The sequence below is a fragment of the Erpetoichthys calabaricus genome, chromosome 2 (assembly GCF_900747795.2).
Source record: "Erpetoichthys calabaricus chromosome 2, fErpCal1.3, whole genome shotgun sequence".
In the NCBI taxonomy this organism is placed as follows: Eukaryota; Metazoa; Chordata; class Cladistia; order Polypteriformes; family Polypteridae; genus Erpetoichthys; species Erpetoichthys calabaricus.
In genome coordinates, this window is record NC_041395.2 from 294944328 (window position 1) to 294964044 (window position 19717).

At 37.9% G+C, this 19717-nt stretch overlaps 1 protein-coding gene across 7 annotated transcripts in view; it reads right to left on the reverse strand.

Moving 5' to 3' along the window:
* The window catches only part of dnmbp (dynamin binding protein), a 214415-nt gene that overhangs the window by 12535 nt on the left and 182163 nt on the right, over nt 1-19717 (reverse strand). For 6 of the 7 annotated variants that reach the window (XM_051923721.1, XM_051923720.1, XM_028791437.2 and 3 more), the window contains 6 exons: nt 18951-18968; nt 12808-13007; nt 10205-10335; nt 8548-8652; nt 4510-4638; nt 2715-3047 (listed from right to left, as the gene is read on the reverse strand). In XM_051923721.1, the coding sequence (XP_051779681.1) occupies nt 2715-3047; nt 4510-4638; nt 8548-8652; nt 10205-10335; nt 12808-13007; nt 18951-18968 (916 nt within the window). The remainder of the gene's footprint in view (nt 1-2714; nt 3048-4509; nt 4639-8547; nt 8653-10204; nt 10336-12807; nt 13008-18950; nt 18969-19717) is intronic. The other variant, XM_051923722.1, reaches the window with a different exon arrangement.

The window sequence follows — 19717 nt, forward strand, 5'->3', positions numbered from 1 at the left end:
TTGTCTGTCTGATGCCTTGTATTTTACATACTATACAGTAATCCCTCGCTGTATCGCGCTTCGCGGCTTCACTCTATCGCGGATTTTATATATAAGCATATTTAAATATATATCGCAGATTTTTTGCTGGTTCGCGGATTTCTGCAGACAATGGGTCTTTTAATTTCTTGTACATGCTTCCTCAGTTGGTTTGCCCAGTTGATTTCATACAAGGGACGCTATTGGCAGATGGCTGAGAAGCTACCCAACTTACTTTTTTCTCTCTCTCTCTTGCGCTGACTTTCTCTGATCCTGACGTAGGGGGATTGAGCAGGGGGGCTGTTCGCACACCTAGACGATACGGACGGTCGTCTAAAAATGCTGAAAGATTATCTTCACGTTGCTGCCTTCTGTGCAGCTGCTTCGTGAAGCGACATGCTGCACGGTGCTTCGCATACTTAAAAGCACGAAGGGCACGTATTGATTTTCGATTGTTTGTTTTTCTCTGTCTCTCTCTCTATCTGCTCCTGACGGAGGGGGTGTGAGCTGCCGCCTTCAACAGCTTTGTGCCACGGTGCTTCGCATACTTAAAAGCCAAACAGCCCTATTGATTTGTTTGCTTTTCTCTATCTCTCTGACATTATCTGCTCCTGACATGCACTCCTTTGAAGAGGAAGATATATTTGCATTCTTTTAATTGTGAGACGGAACTGTCATCTCTGTCTTGTCATGGAGCACAGTTTAAACTTTTGAAAAAGAGACAAATGTTTGTTTGCAGTGTCTGAATAACGTTCCTGTCTCTCTACAACCTCCTGTGTTTCTGCGCAAATCTGTGACCCAAGCATGACAATATAAAAATAACCATATAAACATATGGTTTCTACTTCGCGGATTTTCTTATTTCGCGGGTGGCTCTGGAACGCAACCCCCGCGATGGAGGAGGGATTACTATAATAGAATGGAAAAAATAATTAAAGGGCAGATTGTGGCTGAACTCACTTTAGCTTTTACCCCTTTGTAATGCACTGCTCTATCAGCCAGCACACTACTGGCTGTTAGAAAAAATGGCACACACTGGATGATCGGTACTCAATTGATAAATGTGATATGAGTTGTGTAAATTGACATATGGTCAGTAACAAGATGAGCAACTGCAATTGACAAATCTGACGTACCCCATGACAAAACGTTGTGCAATGTGACATTGGCTAAAATTCTGGTGTGTTTGTGAGGTGTGACAACAAAGCAACTAAAGAATTATGCAGGCTGGAATAAACTTTTAGGCAAAGCCACAGTCTCCCATTTCCACCCATTTACTACATTTAATATTAAAGTATTGTATTTAATTGAAAAAGCTAATTTATTTCCAAAACCATGAGTATTTAATCATTTGTATTATACACAATTAAATGTTTTCATTTGGATAATTACAGTATACAACTCTGTAGCATGTAATTAGTTTCACTGATTTTTCACAACAATTAAAGCATTACATGCCTTATATCATTTAGAATATTTTCCAATGTGATTTTATGACTGTACAACATTTAATTTAAATTACAGTACGGTATTCTGTGGTACATCCATATATAGCCTGGCATTAATCCTGCAATGGTTATTGTTTAAGATGTTGGCTTTAGCTTTGAAAATAAAACAATAAAAACGTTAAAGCTGTCTTAAAAAACAGTACTTCTTTTGACAGCTTGTCAAGTCACAGACAATCTCTGATCATACTGCAAGGTCCGATGTTGTTAGGTTTACTGTATTTTGTGATGGGGTGCCCTTTATAGAAGAAGACTGGGGGAATGGACATATCACCAACAGTACCTCCCCTGGGACACGAGAGGGCTGCCCCCCTGGTTTACATCAGGGCCACAAAACTGGAGCTAGAAGCTCAACCCTGCTGGGGTCTGTGGCCACCACTAGGGGGCACTTTGACAGCTCTGGAGCCTTGGCATGCAGCACTTCTGCCACACCCTGAAGTGCTGCCAGGAGAGGAGCCAAATTCACATGCAGCACTTCCGCAACACCCAGAAGTGCTGTCAGATGTTAACTGGGAAGCACCTGGAACACTTTCGGGTGCAGTATAAAGGAGGCCGACTCACTCCACTTGGGGAGCCGGAGTCGGGTGGAAGAAGACGGAGCTTGCGAGTGAGGAGTGGAAGTGGCAGAAGAAAAGGACAGGACTGAGCATTGTGGCTGGTTGGTGCACTGTGTTCATTGTGTTGTGCAAAAGAACTGAGAATATAACGTGTGTGTTTTGGGGATATTTGGTGTCCGTGTCTGTCTGTGTCCAGGTTCAAGTTCACAATTTTTTATCTCACTGTGGTCCAGATGCCAAAAAAGTTTTCTAAAGATGTTAGGATTAAGTGAACTGTTGTCTTGTAATTATTCAAATCATGTAAATGAGTGTGTAAGTAGAGGAGTGGTATCCTATCCAGTGTCAGTCTTTGCCCAGCACCCAAAGTTGCTGGAACAGAATCCATTTCTCTGTGGATGCATGGGGGCGTAAAAGGTGTGAAAGTTTCTCGAATAATACTATTTTTCTTGTAATAAATTTACAATTTTAACTGAAATATGCTGCTGGAAAAAAGTACTAGGTCTCAACTAAAACTGAAAACTACTTGTTTTGCACATTAAATGAAATAAAACAATTAGATCTGTAATATTAAATAAATGTAGAATTATTTCGTTTGTATAGTTCACCCAAAGTAGAATTTTCTAAAGACAAATACCTGCAACAGAGGTTTTAATTCACCCAAAGTGAGCCGAACAAACTCCTTTTGTGCTTCAGCAAAGTTTCGAACACAGTTTGTAAAGAGGTCCTTTGCACAACAATGAAACTTTGGTAGCTCATCAAGGAGCTGAGCATTTAAAGCTTCATAGTTATTGCGAGCAGACTGCAGCTCCTCCAGTGTCTTTTTGTCCTTCATCTTTTCAGCCCTCTCTTTGCAATTATTGTAGTCCAACAGTTTATCAAAGCGCTTCTGGATAAGCTTGTATGGTCCGGCAAACATGGTAAGCAACTGGGTTAGTGGCATAATCACCAGATTTTCCGTTCTTTCTTTCTGTTGGGAAAAAAACCAAAATATAATACTTAGAAGCTTCATGAAAAGCCATTAACAGTGAAAGGTCATGTTTCTGTAACCAAAATTATTTTATCTGATATGGCAAATGAAAACTAAACAAGTAAAAGAGAAGGAATGAAGTAAAATTATTCTAATTGTCTTAACACTACGCTATTGGTCCAAGAGATTATGATATGCTAACGCCCACTTGAGAGAGTAACCACGGAGCACACTGCCTTTTTTTTCTATGTATTGTGCCTATGTGACCACACGGTAATACCTGAACTATTCTGAAGCGACGTTTGCACCGATTTGTGTTTTTGTATCTCACACATCTTTATCGTAAGACCATCCCTTATGTACGATAAGCGTTCAATCAGAAGAAAATATAAAGCTGGTTTTAAATTAAAAGTCGTTGAAGTGGCGAAAGAAATTGGTAACTGCACTGCTGCAACAAAATGCGATGTGTCTGAGAAACTGGTGTGAGATTGGAAGAGGCAAAAAGATAAAAAAAAAAAAAGTGTATTTTTGAACGGTGATATAAGTCAGGGTCTGACTTTATGATCAATTTTTTGGGTTTCAAGACCCGACTTATACGTGAGTATGTATGGTAATTAAATAATTATAGAACCTCTTTGAGAAACTATGCTAAAGTGATAAAATAATTCCAATAATTGGTCAAAATGAAATAAAACAAAAGCAATTTCACAGAAGGGATTACACTGGTAGGAAAAACTTCTTTTGTCTAATAAGATTATTGCAAAAGGAAACCCACACAAAAACTATACATAACAGTAACACTGATAAAGTACTCCATGTCCTTTGTGAGTGGAGTTACCCTTTCAACTCACCACAATGATATAAAAAAATAGAAAATGAAAGCATTACTTTACATGACAAATACAGAGTACAGCCTTGTTTACTATATGTAATTCCTGTCCCCTTACATTCATTTTTTTTATTTTTTTTACTTCTGTCGTTTAGTTACCTCAAGCAGCCGGAGAAGTGAGCTGGTATACCAGCACCCCCTCCTGGTGCATGACTAACTTTTATGGAGGATCCATTTTGCTGTCAAGAGTGGCTTTTGGGATGTGTTAAAGAGGAAAATATACAAAATTAACAAGCTGGAGTGACCTGTCTCACTCTAACCTGCAAACGAAGTCACACAGAATGTTTCTCTGTGTTATGACAGATGAGTGTGAAAATATGCTAATGCCTTTCAATGGGAGGTTTTGAAATTTCAAAATGTTGCACAGCATGCTGTATTTGAGATATCCCAACAAAGATGGTACCTTTCCAAGAGATTTCCTTGAAAAATTTCAACAAAATAGGTCAACTGGAAGCTGAATTACTTAATATAAATAGACGGGAAGACAGTCATAGCAATCATAGTAGGTGCTTTTTGCATTATATGTGAATACACCCAAAAAGGAGAAAAATAAATTAAGTAAAGCATACTTACAAAATTAGCAAATCGTTCATCATTGATACACCGATGTGCTTTCTGAAAGCTTTCAAGGTCCACCTGCGTCCTGTCAGAATAAATGTCACAGAAGCTGATAGCTGACAGCACCTTCACAGATGCAGATTCCTGAAAAAACAACATGAACTTTAAAATATTGATAAATATACACAGTATATATGTATATTAAAAAATAAAAAATACACACTGCATAGAAAGTGTTATTAATATTATGCTGAGCCATTCCAAAAATAAACTTACGAAAGGTGAAAACAGAGATTTCAACCTCCATAAGTCAAATGCCATTTCAATATTATTTCTGAAAGTAATCCTTACGCCACTTTATGTGATAACCCACTAGCAAGGGTATAGCTGGTATAGAAAAAAATGTAATAGGTATGTCTGTATGCCTGTAAGCACAGCCTAAGCTACTTGCAAACATGAAAGACCTTAAAATGTCACAGTGTAAATTCTCTGACATTTTTTATGAGTAGTGAAAAAAGTACTATTATATTATTATTATAAGAAAAGACAGAGCCGACTATACTTCCTTAGAAGGATGGCGTCCTTCAACATCTGCAATAAGATGCTGCAGATGTTCTATCAGACGGTTGTGGCGAGCGCCCTCTTCTACGCGGTGGTGTGCTGGGGAAGCAGCATAAAGAAGAGGGACGCCTCACGCCTGGACAAACTGGTGAGGAAGGCAGGCTCTATAGTAGGCACGGAGCTGGACAGTTTGACATCTGTGGCAGAGCGACGGGCGCTGAGCTGGCTCCTGTCAATAATGGAGAATCCACTGAACAGTATCATCTCCAGACAGATAAGCAACTTCAGAGACAGACTGCTGTCACCGTCCTGCTCCACTGACAGATTGAGGAGATCGTTCCTCCCCCACACTATGCGACTCTTCAATTCCACCGGGGGATATACAAAGTTATTGTCTGTCTGATATACCTGCATTGTTATCACTCTTTAATTTAATATTGTTCTTTATCAGTATGCTGCTGCTGGAGTATGTGAATTTCACCTTGGGATTAATAAAGTATCTATCTATCTATCTATCTATCTATCTATCTATCTATCTATCTATCTATCTATCTATCTATCTATCTATCTATCTATCTATCTATCTATCTATTAGCATTGTACCAAATGACTAATGATTTACATATTTTTCATCATTTACACTTTCAGTGTTTCTTCTTTGGGAGGCTTTAGCAGTAAGTTCATTTTACTGTTTGATAAATTTTTACCACAGCAATAGATCTTTATTTGTCCTCAGGGGAAATTTGGCTTTTTACAGAAGATAATAGTGCTGGGAAGAAAATTAAAAAAGAAAGAAAACTGTATTTGTAAATATGTACAGTCCCCTGAGCCTGCCTTCCAAATAAAATTAAAACAAACTGAATCACTCAGAGATGTGCAATTTTTTTAACCATTAAACATAAAATACCAGGTCTATAGCTTTAACCTGTGTTTTGTTCTTTGTCCTTCTAAACCAAATAAAAAAACTTTCATTTTTAAGTGCCTTTCATATACCAGCTAACACATGTCACTTCCCAAAACATAAAAGAACAGGATTGAAGGCAACAATATACAGTACTGTGCAAAAGTTTTAGGCAGGTGTGAAAAAATTCTGTAAACAAAGAATGCTTTCAAAAATGGAAGTGTTAATCATTAATTTCCATCAATCAACAAAATGCAGTGAATGAACAAAAGAGAAATCTAAAATCAATATTTGGTGTGACCACCCTTTGCCTTCAAAACAGCATCAATTCTTCTAGGTACACTTGCACACTGTTTTTGAAGGAACTCGGCTGGTAGGTTGTTCCAAACATCTTGGAGAACTAACCACAGATCTTCTGTGGATGTAGGCTTCCTCACATCCTTCTGTCTCTTCATGTAATCCCAGCCTTATTGGTTAATTATCTCTCTCATCCCTTCACCACCTATAAGGCAATGTGTGGCGAATATACTTGCACAAAATGGCTGGTTGAGGCAGCACATTGGTTATGGTTGAAGTGGCTCCCCACTCTCTTTGTAAAGTGCTTTGAATAATGAGAAAAATACTATATAAAAGTAAAATATTCTTTATCTTTTTAGGCTATAACTGAGGCCTTCCATTTCGATAATAAATAGAATTTTAAATTACATAAACAATAAAGAAGCTTATAGTAATCACTATATACAACATATACAGTTAGGTCCATAAATATTTGGACAGAGACAACTTTTTTCTAATTTTGGTTCTGTACATTACCACAATGAATTTTAAATGAAACAACTCAGATGCAGTTGAAGTGCAGACTTTCAGCTTTAATTCAGTGGGGTGAACAAAACGATTGCATAAAAATGTGAGGCAACTAAAGCATTTTTTTAACACAATCCCTTCATTTCAGGGGATCAAAAGTAATTGGACAATTGACTCAAAGGCTATTTCATGGGCAGGTGTGGGCAAGTCCATCGTTATGTCATTATCAATTAAGCAGATAAAAGGCCTGGAGTTGATTTCAGGTGTGGTGCTTGCGTGTGGAAGATTTTGCTGTGAACAGACAACATGCGGTCAAAGGAGCTCTCCATGCAGGTGAAAGAAGCCATCCTTAAGATTCGAAAACAGAAAAAACTCATCCGAGAAATTGCTACAATATTATGAGTGGCAAAATCTACAGTTTGGTACATCCTGAGAAAGAAAGCAAGCACTGGTGAACTCAGCAACGCAAAAAGACTTGGATGTCCACGGAAGACAACAGTGGTGGATGATCGCAGAATAATTTCCATGGAAGAGAACCCCCTTCACAACAGCCAACCAAGTGAACAACACTCTCCAGGGGGTAGGTGTATCGATATCCAAGTCTACCATAAAGAGAAGACTGCATGAAAGTAAATACTGAGGGTGCACTGCAAGGTGCAAGCCACTCATAAGCCTCAAGAACAGAAAGGCTAGATTGGACTTTGCTAAAGAACATCTAAAAAAGCCAGCACAGTTCTGGAAAAACATTCTTTGGACAAATGAAACCAAGATCAACCTCTAGCAGAATGATGGCAAGAAAAAAGTATGGAGAAGGCGTGGAACAGCTCATTATCCAAAGCATACCACATCATCTGTAAAACATAGTGGAGGCAGTGTGATGGCTTGGGTGTGCATGACTGCCAGTGGCACTGGGACACTAGTGTTTATTGATGATGTGACACAGGACAGAAGCAGCCGAATGAATTCTGAGGTGTTCAGAGACATACTGTCTGCTCAAATCCAGCTAAATGCAGTCAAATTGATTGGGCGGCGTTTCATGATACAGATGGACAATGACCCAAAACATACAGCCAAAGCAACCCAGGAGTTTATTAAAGCAAAGAAGTGGAAAATTCTTGAATGGCCAAGTCAGTCACCTGATCTTAACCCAATTGAGCACGCATTTCACTTGTTGAAGACTAAACTTCAGACAGAAAGGCCCACAAACAAACAGCATCTGAAAGCTGCTGCAGTAAAGGCCTGGCAGAGCATTAAAAAGGAGGAAACCCAGCATCTAGTGATGTCCATGAGTTCAAGACTTCAGGCTGTCATTGCCAGCAAAGGGTTTTCAACCAAGTATAAGAAATGAACATTTTATTTCCAGTTATTTAATTTGTCCAATTACTTTTGAGCCCCTGAAATGAAGGGATTGTGTTAAAAAATGCTTCAGTTGCCTCACATTTTTATGCAATCGTTATGTTCACCCCACTGAATTAAAGCTGAAAGTCTGCACTTCAACTGCATCTGAGTTGTTTCATTTAAAATTCATTGTGGTAATGTACAGAACCAAAATTAGAAAAAAGTTGTCTCTGTCCAAATATTTATGGACCTAACTGTACAGTATTTGCACCCAGCAAACAAATTGTCTCTCCCCCCCCCCCCCTCTTACAGATTTCCAAATTAGTAATCAGGGACTGTTCGTGCCTTATGCCCTAGGTTTACTGGGATAGGCTCCAGTGTTCCTCTGACCCTCCTCAGGATATAGCAGGTTTGGAAAACAGATGGATGGATTATTAGTCTTCACTTACTCTTATGTGCTGCAGGTACAGGGAGATATCCCTAATGAAAGATTTGATTAGTTTTTCCTGCATTCGGAATATCTTCTCAGCTTCATCGAAAGCTTCATCTTTAATCTGTTACCAAAAAAAAAAATAAAAATAACATGAAAATCAGCTTATTCCATAAAATAAAATACCACAGGCACAGAGGAAATGTTCTGCTTTAATGCTAATTTGAAAGATGCACAGGTTATGATGATTGGCAGCTCTACATTTTCCAAGTATGATAAAGTGTGGGTGTGCGCACAGCTGGTGGCAGAAAGATACACCTCCATGGTTGGTTTTTAAGTTATTTGGACGCTGCTTTGATTGCCTAAAGCTAGTTATGAACTTCATTGAAGTTTGCTGGTGATTGATAATGAATCACATAGATTTAGATTAGGGGATATTCATACTTAAAATACTATTGCTGAAAACCCACTAGTTAAATGATGACTGAGAGACACAAAGACCAAATTAAAAGGTACCTTAAGGGAAAAAGTGAAACTGGGAAACTTCAGACTGTCTTATTTGTTTAAAACATAATTTCTACTGTAGTTTGTTAATGTGGTAATGTATTTCAAAACATAATGTTTGAGATTTTTTTGATGGTGGGCTCCTCTATGCACCTTGGTAGTCGATTCTTTGTCTTGCATATAAACTAATAAATGGTCTACCCTCAACTCCCAATACCACTAGAACTTATTAGTGCCACATAATATAATCAAGGTTCAGGCCACTTTAAAATTCAGCAAATAACTTGATATGAGAGGAAAAAAATATGTAGCTAGAGGGTCCGTAAACTCTGAATGATCTACTATACTTACCATTATTATTCAATTCAATTAATTTCAATTCAGTTTCTTTTTGTACAGTGCAATTCAGTGAGTGTTGGCTCAGAGTGCCATAACAAGTTCACAGGCAAAATTATTATAGAAGCCACATTGGTCTTAGCATTAAAATGAAAGTCTGAAAAATTATTATTTTAGTAAAGAATATACTTATAATAGGTTGTTTCATATTGCTCTGTTAAGTCTTTCCATTTTCTTTCTCTTCTCTGTGTTTATGGTGGCACTTGAAGTTAATGTGTCATCACATGTGATGAACCCATTTTCAGATGTTTTCTACTCAAATTATATTGTCTTTTCCTATAGGATAATTCATTTCATAATTCAGTGGACCCAGAACTAATGGAATTTGAACCTAAAACCACCCTGTGTATAGGCCTGCACACGTGGAAATACAAATTTACCTGCATGCGGTTTCTCTATTTAATATGCTTCCGAATATGTTGTGTGTGCATATTTTTATTTTCATACTATAACTGGAGTCACTGAATAATACATTGGGCTTAATAAATAAGAAAAAACTGAAACGGTACTAACATGGATTTAGCATGCTTTCCAGTTTTTCTTTGTATTATACTTCTTTGGAGAAGCACTTAGAATACTTCAAAGCATGCTTTTTCTGTGAATATTTTAGTTTAAAATACAACTGAATATTTTTGGCTGATTACTACATCATCACACAAAACAAAGTCACAGAAGCCAAAATAATCATGAGTACCAGCAAAAATGAGTAGAATTACAGTGCACTTTGAGGATATTAGGGAATCAAAAACAGAATTTCCAACATAACATCCCATTACCTGAGGAGAGAAACCAGTGAGGTGCTTCAGATGACTGCTTACACGGTTGGACTTTTTAATAATAGAGTGCATGCTCAGTTTGGAAATCTTATCGATCAGGGTATCTTCATCACCTTTTCTGTACTTGACGACTGAGGAGGAAAAAAGAAAATACAAGATTAAGAATTTGCTCAAAGAAACTATGTGCTTCTTTAAAGATGTATACATTTCATTTGCTATGACTGACACAATGGCATTGCAGAGTTTAGTAATGCTACCCTACATCTCCAGTTCTAGGTTCAAATCCCAGATCCGCCCTGTGAAGCCTATGTTGAGGCTTGTGTCCTAAACGCTATGTTTTTCACACAACACCAAAATATTCAGAAAATGGACAGAGAGAGTCATTTCAGTTGAAACTCTAAGTTAACCCAATTTAATTAACTATTTTTTCATTACTATCTATGAATTGTAACTGAGGGATGGATGGATAAATACAAATGAACTTGACATCTCAAATAAACAACTCATAAAAGAAAATAAATTTGCCTACACAAAGAACAAAAGACAATTATCTTGAATATCAGGGAATATAAGTTAACTACTTGTATACTTTTTTCTTCAAAGGCTGTCTGAAATATATCCTTTAAAAATTACATAATTTATTCACTGAAATTAATTTTTCACTCTGTATAACTCTACACAATTATCTTCAATAACTGAAATCCTTCTGTCCATCCATTTTCTAAACAAACTGACTGAATTAAGGCACTGTAGCAAGTCAATGCTGATCCTTAGAGAAAACAAGGTACAAAATAAGAACCAACTCTGGATGGGCGTTCAGTTCACTGCAGGGAACACTCATAATCGTAATGGCTGACAATTGTAATGTGCAGGTCTTTGAAATGTGAATTAAAACCACATGCATGCAGTCATATGAAAAACTTTGGGAACCCCTCTCAGCCTGCTTAATAATTGACTCTACTTTCAACAAAAAAGTTAACAGTGGTATGTCTTTCATTTCATAGGAACGTCTGAACACTGGGGTGTTTTCCAAACAAAGATTTTTAGTGAAGCAGTATTTAGTTTCATTAATTTAATTAAATCAGATGTGAAAAACTGGCTGTGCAAAAATTTGGGTCCCCTTGTAATTTTGCTGATTTGAATGCATGTCACTGCTCAATACTGATTACTTGCAACACCAAATTGGTTGGATTAGCTCGTTAAGCCTTGAACTTCATAGACAGGTGTGTCCAATCATGAGAAAAGGTATTTAAGGTGGTCAATTGCAAGTTGTGTTTCCCTTTGACTCTCCTGACAGCATGGGATCCTCAAAGCAACTCTCAAAAGATCTGAAAACAAAGATTGTTCAGTCTCATAGTTTAGGGGAAGGCTACAAAAAGCTATCTCAGAGGTTTAAACTGTCAGTTTCAAGTGTAATAGAAGGCCACAGGCACAGTTGCTGTTAAACCCAGGTCTGGCAGTCCAAGAAAAATACAGGAGCGGCATATGCGCAGGATTGCGAGAATGGTTACAGACAACCCACAGATCACCTCCAAAGACCTGCAAGAACATCTTGCTGCAGATGGTGTATCTGTACATCGTTCTACAATTCAGCGCAATTTGCACAAAGAACATCTGTATGGCAGGGTGATGAGGAAGAAACCCTTTCTGCAAACAGAATTGCTTGTTGTATGCAAATGCTCATTTAGACAAGCCAGATTCAGTTTGGAACAAAATGCTTTGGACTGATGAGACAAAAATTGAGTTATCTGGTCATAACAAAAAGCGCTTTGCATGGCAGAAGAACACCACAGCATTCCAAGAAAAACACCTGCTACCTACTGTCAAATTTGGTGGAAGTTCCATCATGTTGTGGGGCTGTGTGGCTAGTTCAGGGACTGGGGCCCTTGTTAAAGTCGAGGGTCGGATGAATTCAACCCATTATCTACACCCATTATCAACAAATTCTTCAGGATAATGTTCAAGCATCAGTCACAAAGTCAAAGTTATGCAGGGGTTGGATATTCCAAAAAGACAATGACCCAAAACACAGTTTGAAATCTACAAAGGCATTCACGCAGAGGGAGAAGTACCATGTTCTGGAATGGCCGTCACAGTCCCCTGACTTGAATATCATCGAAAATCTATGGGATGATTTGAAGCAGGCTGTCCATGCTCAGCAGCCATCAAATTTAACTGAACTGGAGAGATTTTGTATGGAAGAATGGTCAACAATACCTCCATCCAGAATCCAGACACTCATCAACGGCTATTGGAGGTGTCTAGAGGCTGTTATATTTGCAAAAGGAGCCTCAACTAAGTATTGATGTAATACCTCTGTTGGGGTGCCCAAATTTATGCACCTGTCTAATTTTGTTATGATGCATATTGAGAATTTTCTGTTAATCCAATAAACTTAATGTCACTGCTGAAATACTACTGTTTCCATAAGGCATGTCATATATTAAAAGGAAGTTGCTACTTTGAAAGCTCAGTCAATGATAAACAAAAATCCAAAGAATTAATAGGGGATCCCAAACTTTTTCATATGATTGTGTAAGAAGAACTCTAAACAAATCATGGCAACATCCAAGACTTAGGCAAAAGTCAGTAAAGATACTTACCCAGATCCTTCCTGCGCTTGTACTCATTAATGTTAACATTGATCTCCTTAACGGCAGTCACAGCTTCAATAAGTAGCTTTTTATCTTGGTGGGATTCTGGGGTGGTGTTTAGTAGCTCCATCAGCAGCAACGGGTAGCGCATTACTCTCTGCACAGGCTTGATTAAGAAAGACCCCAGGTTTATATAATTTGTCTTCCCCCTAAAAAAAAATAATTCCTTATTAGCAAATGAGAAACTTGTGTGTCATACTAATTTTCATTTTAGGAGCTGGGGTCAATGAAGCAGCACTGGCAGAGCTTTAACTGAATAAAGAAATGTGGAGAAAAAAGCAAACAAACTAAAAGGCAAACTCTACAACAAATGACATAAAGAAAACCCAAAAATATAACACAGTTTAAAATAATTCCATTTGCCATATGTGAAAGCCGACCAGATAGACCAAGGATGACCTGGGCACAAAACATTAACGAAGACCTTCACTTATTGCGTATGACACTTGCGGACACTTGACAAATATGCTTGGCGTCATCATAATTCTGCCTTATGTATCACTTGGCACAAAAAGTCATGAGAGACAGAGACAGACAGCACTTCATACGAAAAGCACAATATAAATGAGTTGTGCATTAACATCCATCCATCCATCCATTTTCCAACCCGCTGAATCCGAACACAGGGTCACGGGGGTCTGCTGGAGCCAATCCCAGCCAACACAGGGCACAAGGCAGGAACCAATCCCGGGCAGGGTGCCAACCCACCGCAGGACACACACAAACACACCCAGACACCAAGCACACACTAGGGTGATGGTAAATACACAAAGCCTTACAAGGAGTACAATTCATATAATCTGCCAAATCCAGTTTTGCATAAAATGTGAAATTGTGTGCATGTCAATATTACGCCACCTCAGTGTTTCAAATTCCTAAGGATTCCATATACAAGTTTCTAGGGACTCCAATTTCACGTTCCTAGCTAGACACCTGGCAAGCACTCTGGGCTTCAGCAATTTTAACACAATTGAAACCTTTCATAAAGGAAAAAACATTACCGGTATGTTTTATTACAGTGGTATCAGAAAGTCCCTGTAAGTACATTCCATGGAAAGTTTTTTTTTTTTTTTTTTTTGTTTTTAAACATTTTTGGGAAAAGTAATATTTGTTTGTCATTTCAACAAAACTGATACAAAGGAAGTCTAATTTTAAAAATAAAAAAAATAAATCACAATTTGAACCTATCTGTACTAATTAATCAAACGAATGCAATTTCTTTTTGTAGAAACAGTACAGCCCTCTTTGTCATTGCTTGAAATGCCTAATATCGAACATCATCAGAGAGAAACTTGGAGGGCCTTGGCTTATATAAACATAATTTGGTGGTGTGATTTGGTCTTAACTATTGAGGTATGTGGCTAAATTATGACATGATCTTTCTAATGTCAATAATTTTGAATCGGAAAGGGGATTTTAAAGCCATATTCAAGAGTTATTTCCACCTTTACAGTTTTACAGTCCCAAAGATCATCTACAAATGTTGTAAATTTCTACTATGTTAGGGACAGCTGGCAGCCTTACCTGGTCGAGATGCCCTTGAGGTGGAAGACTGGGGAAGGCAGCATCTTTAGGGCACTGCCTCCCCCAGAATGCAGATGACAGCCCCCATGGGATGCAGCAGTGCCATGGTTTCCCACAGAGCATCATGGGAATTAGAGTTCTTTGACTCAGCCAAATGTTGGGTGCCGTGAGGACCAGGGAGCCCTACTTCTTAAGGATCAAGGCTTACCCGGAGGGTCCAAACCTTTGAGAAACCGGAAGTACTTCTGAGGATTACTTAAATGGAGCTGCCTGTCACTACTCTGGGAGCCAAAGTTGGGAAGAACAGGGATGAAGCTTGCTGGAGGAGGAGTGAAGGCAGAAGGAGAGACAGAAAAAAGAAGAAAAAGAATTGTTATGTGCTTTATTTCTTTGTGTTTGTGTACTGTGTTATTTAGGTAGGAGACAATTGGGAAGACCTTCCCACAGCAAAATAAAAGCCTTACGTGTTGCAGGGGCTTGTGCCTGTGTCTGTCTGGGTTGGGTTTGGGGAGCTGGAGTGACCTCTGTTGTCCACAACTGCCAATATGTCTAGGCTAGATTCTGCCACCATATTCATCCTGGGAAGTCTCCCAGAACTTCAGGATAACATTAAGTGATTTACAGATAAATTAAGCCTCAGACACTGCCAAAATGCTTGTGTCAACACATCTGAAAAAGACCACACAACTCTGTTTTTCATGCAAGATCAGGAAGAAAACAGCTTCTCAAAAAAGAATATAATTCTTAAAAAAGTTTTCCAGAGAGCACTAAGGTGAAGCACAGGACTACATGAACTAAGTGCTCTGGACAGATAAGACAAAGGTAGAGCGGTTTGGCCACAATGCCAGGGGTCTTACTTGGTGAAAACCAAAAACTACTTTTGACCAAGAGACCCACATACAAACTGTAAAGCATGATAGTGGAAGCAGTATGGTCTGGAGCTGCTTTTCCTGTCTCAGGGGCCTGGCCGGCCTGCATCTGGATTTTGATGGTAGCCACATTCTACTAGAGAGTACCTGAGGAAAACTTGCAGCCATTGGTTGAAATACTGATGCAACAAAGACAATAATCTTAGACACTAAAGCAAATCCACAAAAGAATGAATCAAAAAGAAGAGATGGAGGGTTATGGAATAGCCAATTCAAAATCCAACATAACAGAAATGCAGAGTGAGGAACTGAAGTGTGCAGTACCTGCAAGAAAAGCCTTGAAACACTACATAGTTTATGGAATTCAGTAAAGAAGTGTCAGCAAAATTTTCCAACTTGAGATTAGCTGACTGACAGACATGAACATGAGTGTGAGAGCAACAGGCTATTGAATCTAGGGATGTACTGGCCATGCAGGACCAATATACATCTGGAGACAACCGAAAATTTATTTGGCTTAAATGTGAGTGGAAACAATTAGACATTTCACCGAGTGTGAAATTTCTAAATCATTTCAATGCCTGCTGAAGGTGAAGTTCAAAGTAGGGGTGGTGACTTAAAACAGCAAATGGTAATGGTGCTCTTGGCACAACCAATAGTAAAGCCTGTGGTTATGATGGATAAACAGTCTATGGCTAAAAAGTCTCCCAAAAACACTCCTGTTAATCTAATAAATGTAAACATATAAACATAACCTATTCCAAGGGGAAAAAAAAACAATCCATAAAAGCAGATTATACTTTGGCATTCAAACACATCACTAGACTAGTGGTAAAAGTGAACGATGCATATGTGGTGTCTGTTGCTTATAGTTACAATGATACAGTGGCAGTAAATTTGAGTTTGAAAGAACTGGCAGCTGCAACTAAGCTAAACGTCATCCCATCACATCAAGTTATAATGAGGTGAAAAGAACTCCTGTTAAGTCGGGTCTTTTTGCTTTCAATAACGAAGAGCCACAGGAGATACAGATTTCTGTAGTCAATACACTCAAAACAGTAAATGTGTCTAACGATTCTGATACCAGAATGACCATGGAGAATACCTATTTCAATTTTCTAAACCAAGGTTGCAGGGAAGCCACAGCCCATCCCAGCAAGAACAGAGCACAAGATAGAACGATCATCAGACAGGGTGCTAGCAGTTTGGACTGTGGGAGGAAACCCACAGGGACTCAGGGAGAACATGCAAATTCCACGCAGGGAGTGATCTCAGGTCTCCTTACTGCGAGGCAGCAGCACCAGAACCATCACCACTGTGCCATCCGGACTATAACTAAAGTAATGTCTAATGCCAAACTTGCCATACAAGAATATATACAGACAAAAATTCTGAATCAAACACTATTCTCAAGACATTTATTTTGAACCATTAACATTAATGATGCCTTAACAAATCTGGTAAATTATGCTAGCATTCAAACTGTGTTTTTGATTATACCCTGAACGTTTAAAGCTGCTGAACTGCAAGAATGTGGGGAGCAGGCTTTTAGGAAGGACACCTTGTGGGCATAACCTTTTAGTGATGGATTTTGTGCTATCACCTACTAAGATTTTAACAAATTGTCCCCAGATGTGCATTGTCATTCCGAGGATCACTTCTTGCTCTGCAAGGGTTTACTTACTTTTCCAAGCAGACAATTGCATTTCTGACTTTTCTGTTAAATACATGATTTAAAAGAGTAATATTCATTGTTATTTGTTAAATTAGATCAACTTGATTTATCAACACTGTTGAAATGAAGACCATACAGTATATCCATACATGAAAAAATATTGACGAACACACACCCTTTCTTGAGATGTGCTTATTTTTTCACAGCACTGAAACCTTTTTATTGTAAAACCAAGAAACTAATGTGCTATATTACAGTGGCCTCAGATATTCAAGGTAGCCATGATAAAACGTTTGCCAAAATAACTTAGTAACACTTTCTAAACTTCAGTCAGAATTAACAAAAAATATCTGAAATTTAAGTTATAGTTAATTTCAAATGTCCTGCTTGTCAAAGTGCATTCAAAAGTGTGTGCACTATGGATTTCAGGAAGACTAAATGTCAATCACAACAAATAATGAATGAATAAATACAGTATGAAGGAAAAGTCAAAAAGTAAAGGCAGTTTATCTGTTAAATGTATGAAGCATGCAGGAGGGGTAATTAATGGTCAACAGCCTGAGTGCAGAAGTCTGACTTAACTGTATATGTAGTGCTAGCACTCAGTTTTGTGTTACCAGTCATCATGTAATCATGGATGTTCCACTTTTTGAAGGCACCGACACTGAACAGAAAAATGCAGTAAGATTTCTTTTGGACAGAAGTAGTCAAGCCTGATGAATTCCATGGAAGAATATTATTGCAGTATGTTGAAAAATATATTGGACAGAGAAGAGTATTTGAATGGGTGGAAAGTTTCAAAAACAGAAGAACTCATTTGACAAATGAAGACAGATCAGGCTGTCTAAAGCCTTTCTCGGACAGAATTAGTTTTACACCATAATGTGATGTAGTCATACCATCTGTTTGGACCACATTAACAACCCTTATTAAAAGAACAATGTGTCTATTCACACCTCCATGGGGGACAGGCTCACACCCACATTCTTTTCTATATAAATTGTGTACAGTATATCATCATGCTGACAGCCCTTCAAGGTGTTACAACAACTCCAGTTATTATGCACAACAAGAAGTACAACAGTTCTTTTTCCCATTTCGGAGCTCAGTAATGTAATCATTACATGAGGACCTCTGCAAGTTTAGTCCTACTTGAATGGCTCAAATGATTTAATTTTACTGACATGCTCATCATCACGGGATTAGTTTAACCTGGTGTTATTTTTACAGACTTTTTGCAAAAGGTAAAACAACAACAACATTTATTTATATAGCATATTTTCATACAAACAGTAGCTCAAAGTGCTAAACGTCTCTGTAATTTTTATCGAGATATGAATATGCCATCCATGAAAAGATACTAACATGAGCAATTACAGGGGACTTTTGGTAAAAATTACTTCCCCTCATTTCCATTTGTAAAACTAATCTCTCCAAAAAGGGCTTTACAATCTCAAATAGTGTGATGAATGTGTATCTTGTGAATTACTGCTTCTGCAGATGGACACAAGTTATGCTTCTGCTCATTCCATTATACATGATATGTCAGAGTCCCTAAATAGTTAAGAGAAGAACACAAAACAAAAGTGTTCCGAGATATTTTCCCACTTCTTACAAAGTTATGTAAAACACGAGTGCATCATTTTTAAAGGGCTTATTTTGTATTCGCTTTGGAACCAACCAAAAACATTTTTTTTTAAAACAGAACTAAGAAACCTGTTGAGATAAAAAAGCAAGTTTTAAGTTTTATGTATAAATAAAATGCTTTGAAATGTTGTTGGTTATCTGATCAGGGGTGCTAGAGCAGCAGCACACAGACCCCAAATAAATACACAATACAAGGATGCACCAAGCAACACAAACACAAAGCAACATGGTCCAAACTGCATGCTTCAAATACAATGGATGGGGTTAATACAATAATTTCATCATGTCGAATTGTTAAAATGATTAAAAAGCAGTCTACATGCAGTCAGAAGGAGCACATGCAAATGGCAACAGTGTAGTGAATGTCTAAAACTTACCACTCGCGATACACTGTCCTGTGAATTGGGAGGTAACCACCAAGTATGGAAAGGAAAGAAACGGAAAGAGTTAACAGAACGATACAATTGTTTTTACAGCATTAGGACAGACTTCTATATTTCTCCATGCATTTAACCCCAGATTAATAAGTACATAGGGCAACAAAATTTAAAACATGATGGAAGCCATCTTAAAGAATTTCCAGGCAAGGCTTTGATACAGGGCTACTAATATGTGGAGAACTACTAACAAAAGTAAATATCTTAAAACACTACAAGACATTTCTACATCTACAGAACATAAAGACTTCTCCAGGAGCATATTTTAAACTATTTGCTTCAAAAAAAATCCCAGTATCAAAAGAAATAAATGCAACTAATCAAATGAATCTTAAAGAAAATATATAACAGCATATTCTTCATTAACGAAATAAATAAATTTTAGAAAGCAAGAAACTTCACAGTAAGAAATTCAGGAACAAGTTGCTGGGTTTTCCGATGAAGGAGCACTATATACATTTTGGCTCTGGAGCAATTTAGAAAAAAACCATAAAACTCATAATGACTGATTAAACTAATTTAGAGTTGCAAGTGATGCCAGAGCCTTTCCTAGCAACAGTGAGTTAAAAAGAGGAACCAGCTCAGGACAAGCATCCCCACACACCCACCCACGTACATGTCTAAGGCACAATTTAATCTACTTTAAGAAGGTTTTGAAAAAAATAGCAATACAGCATGAAAAACTCAAACAAACAATAGGAGAGTGA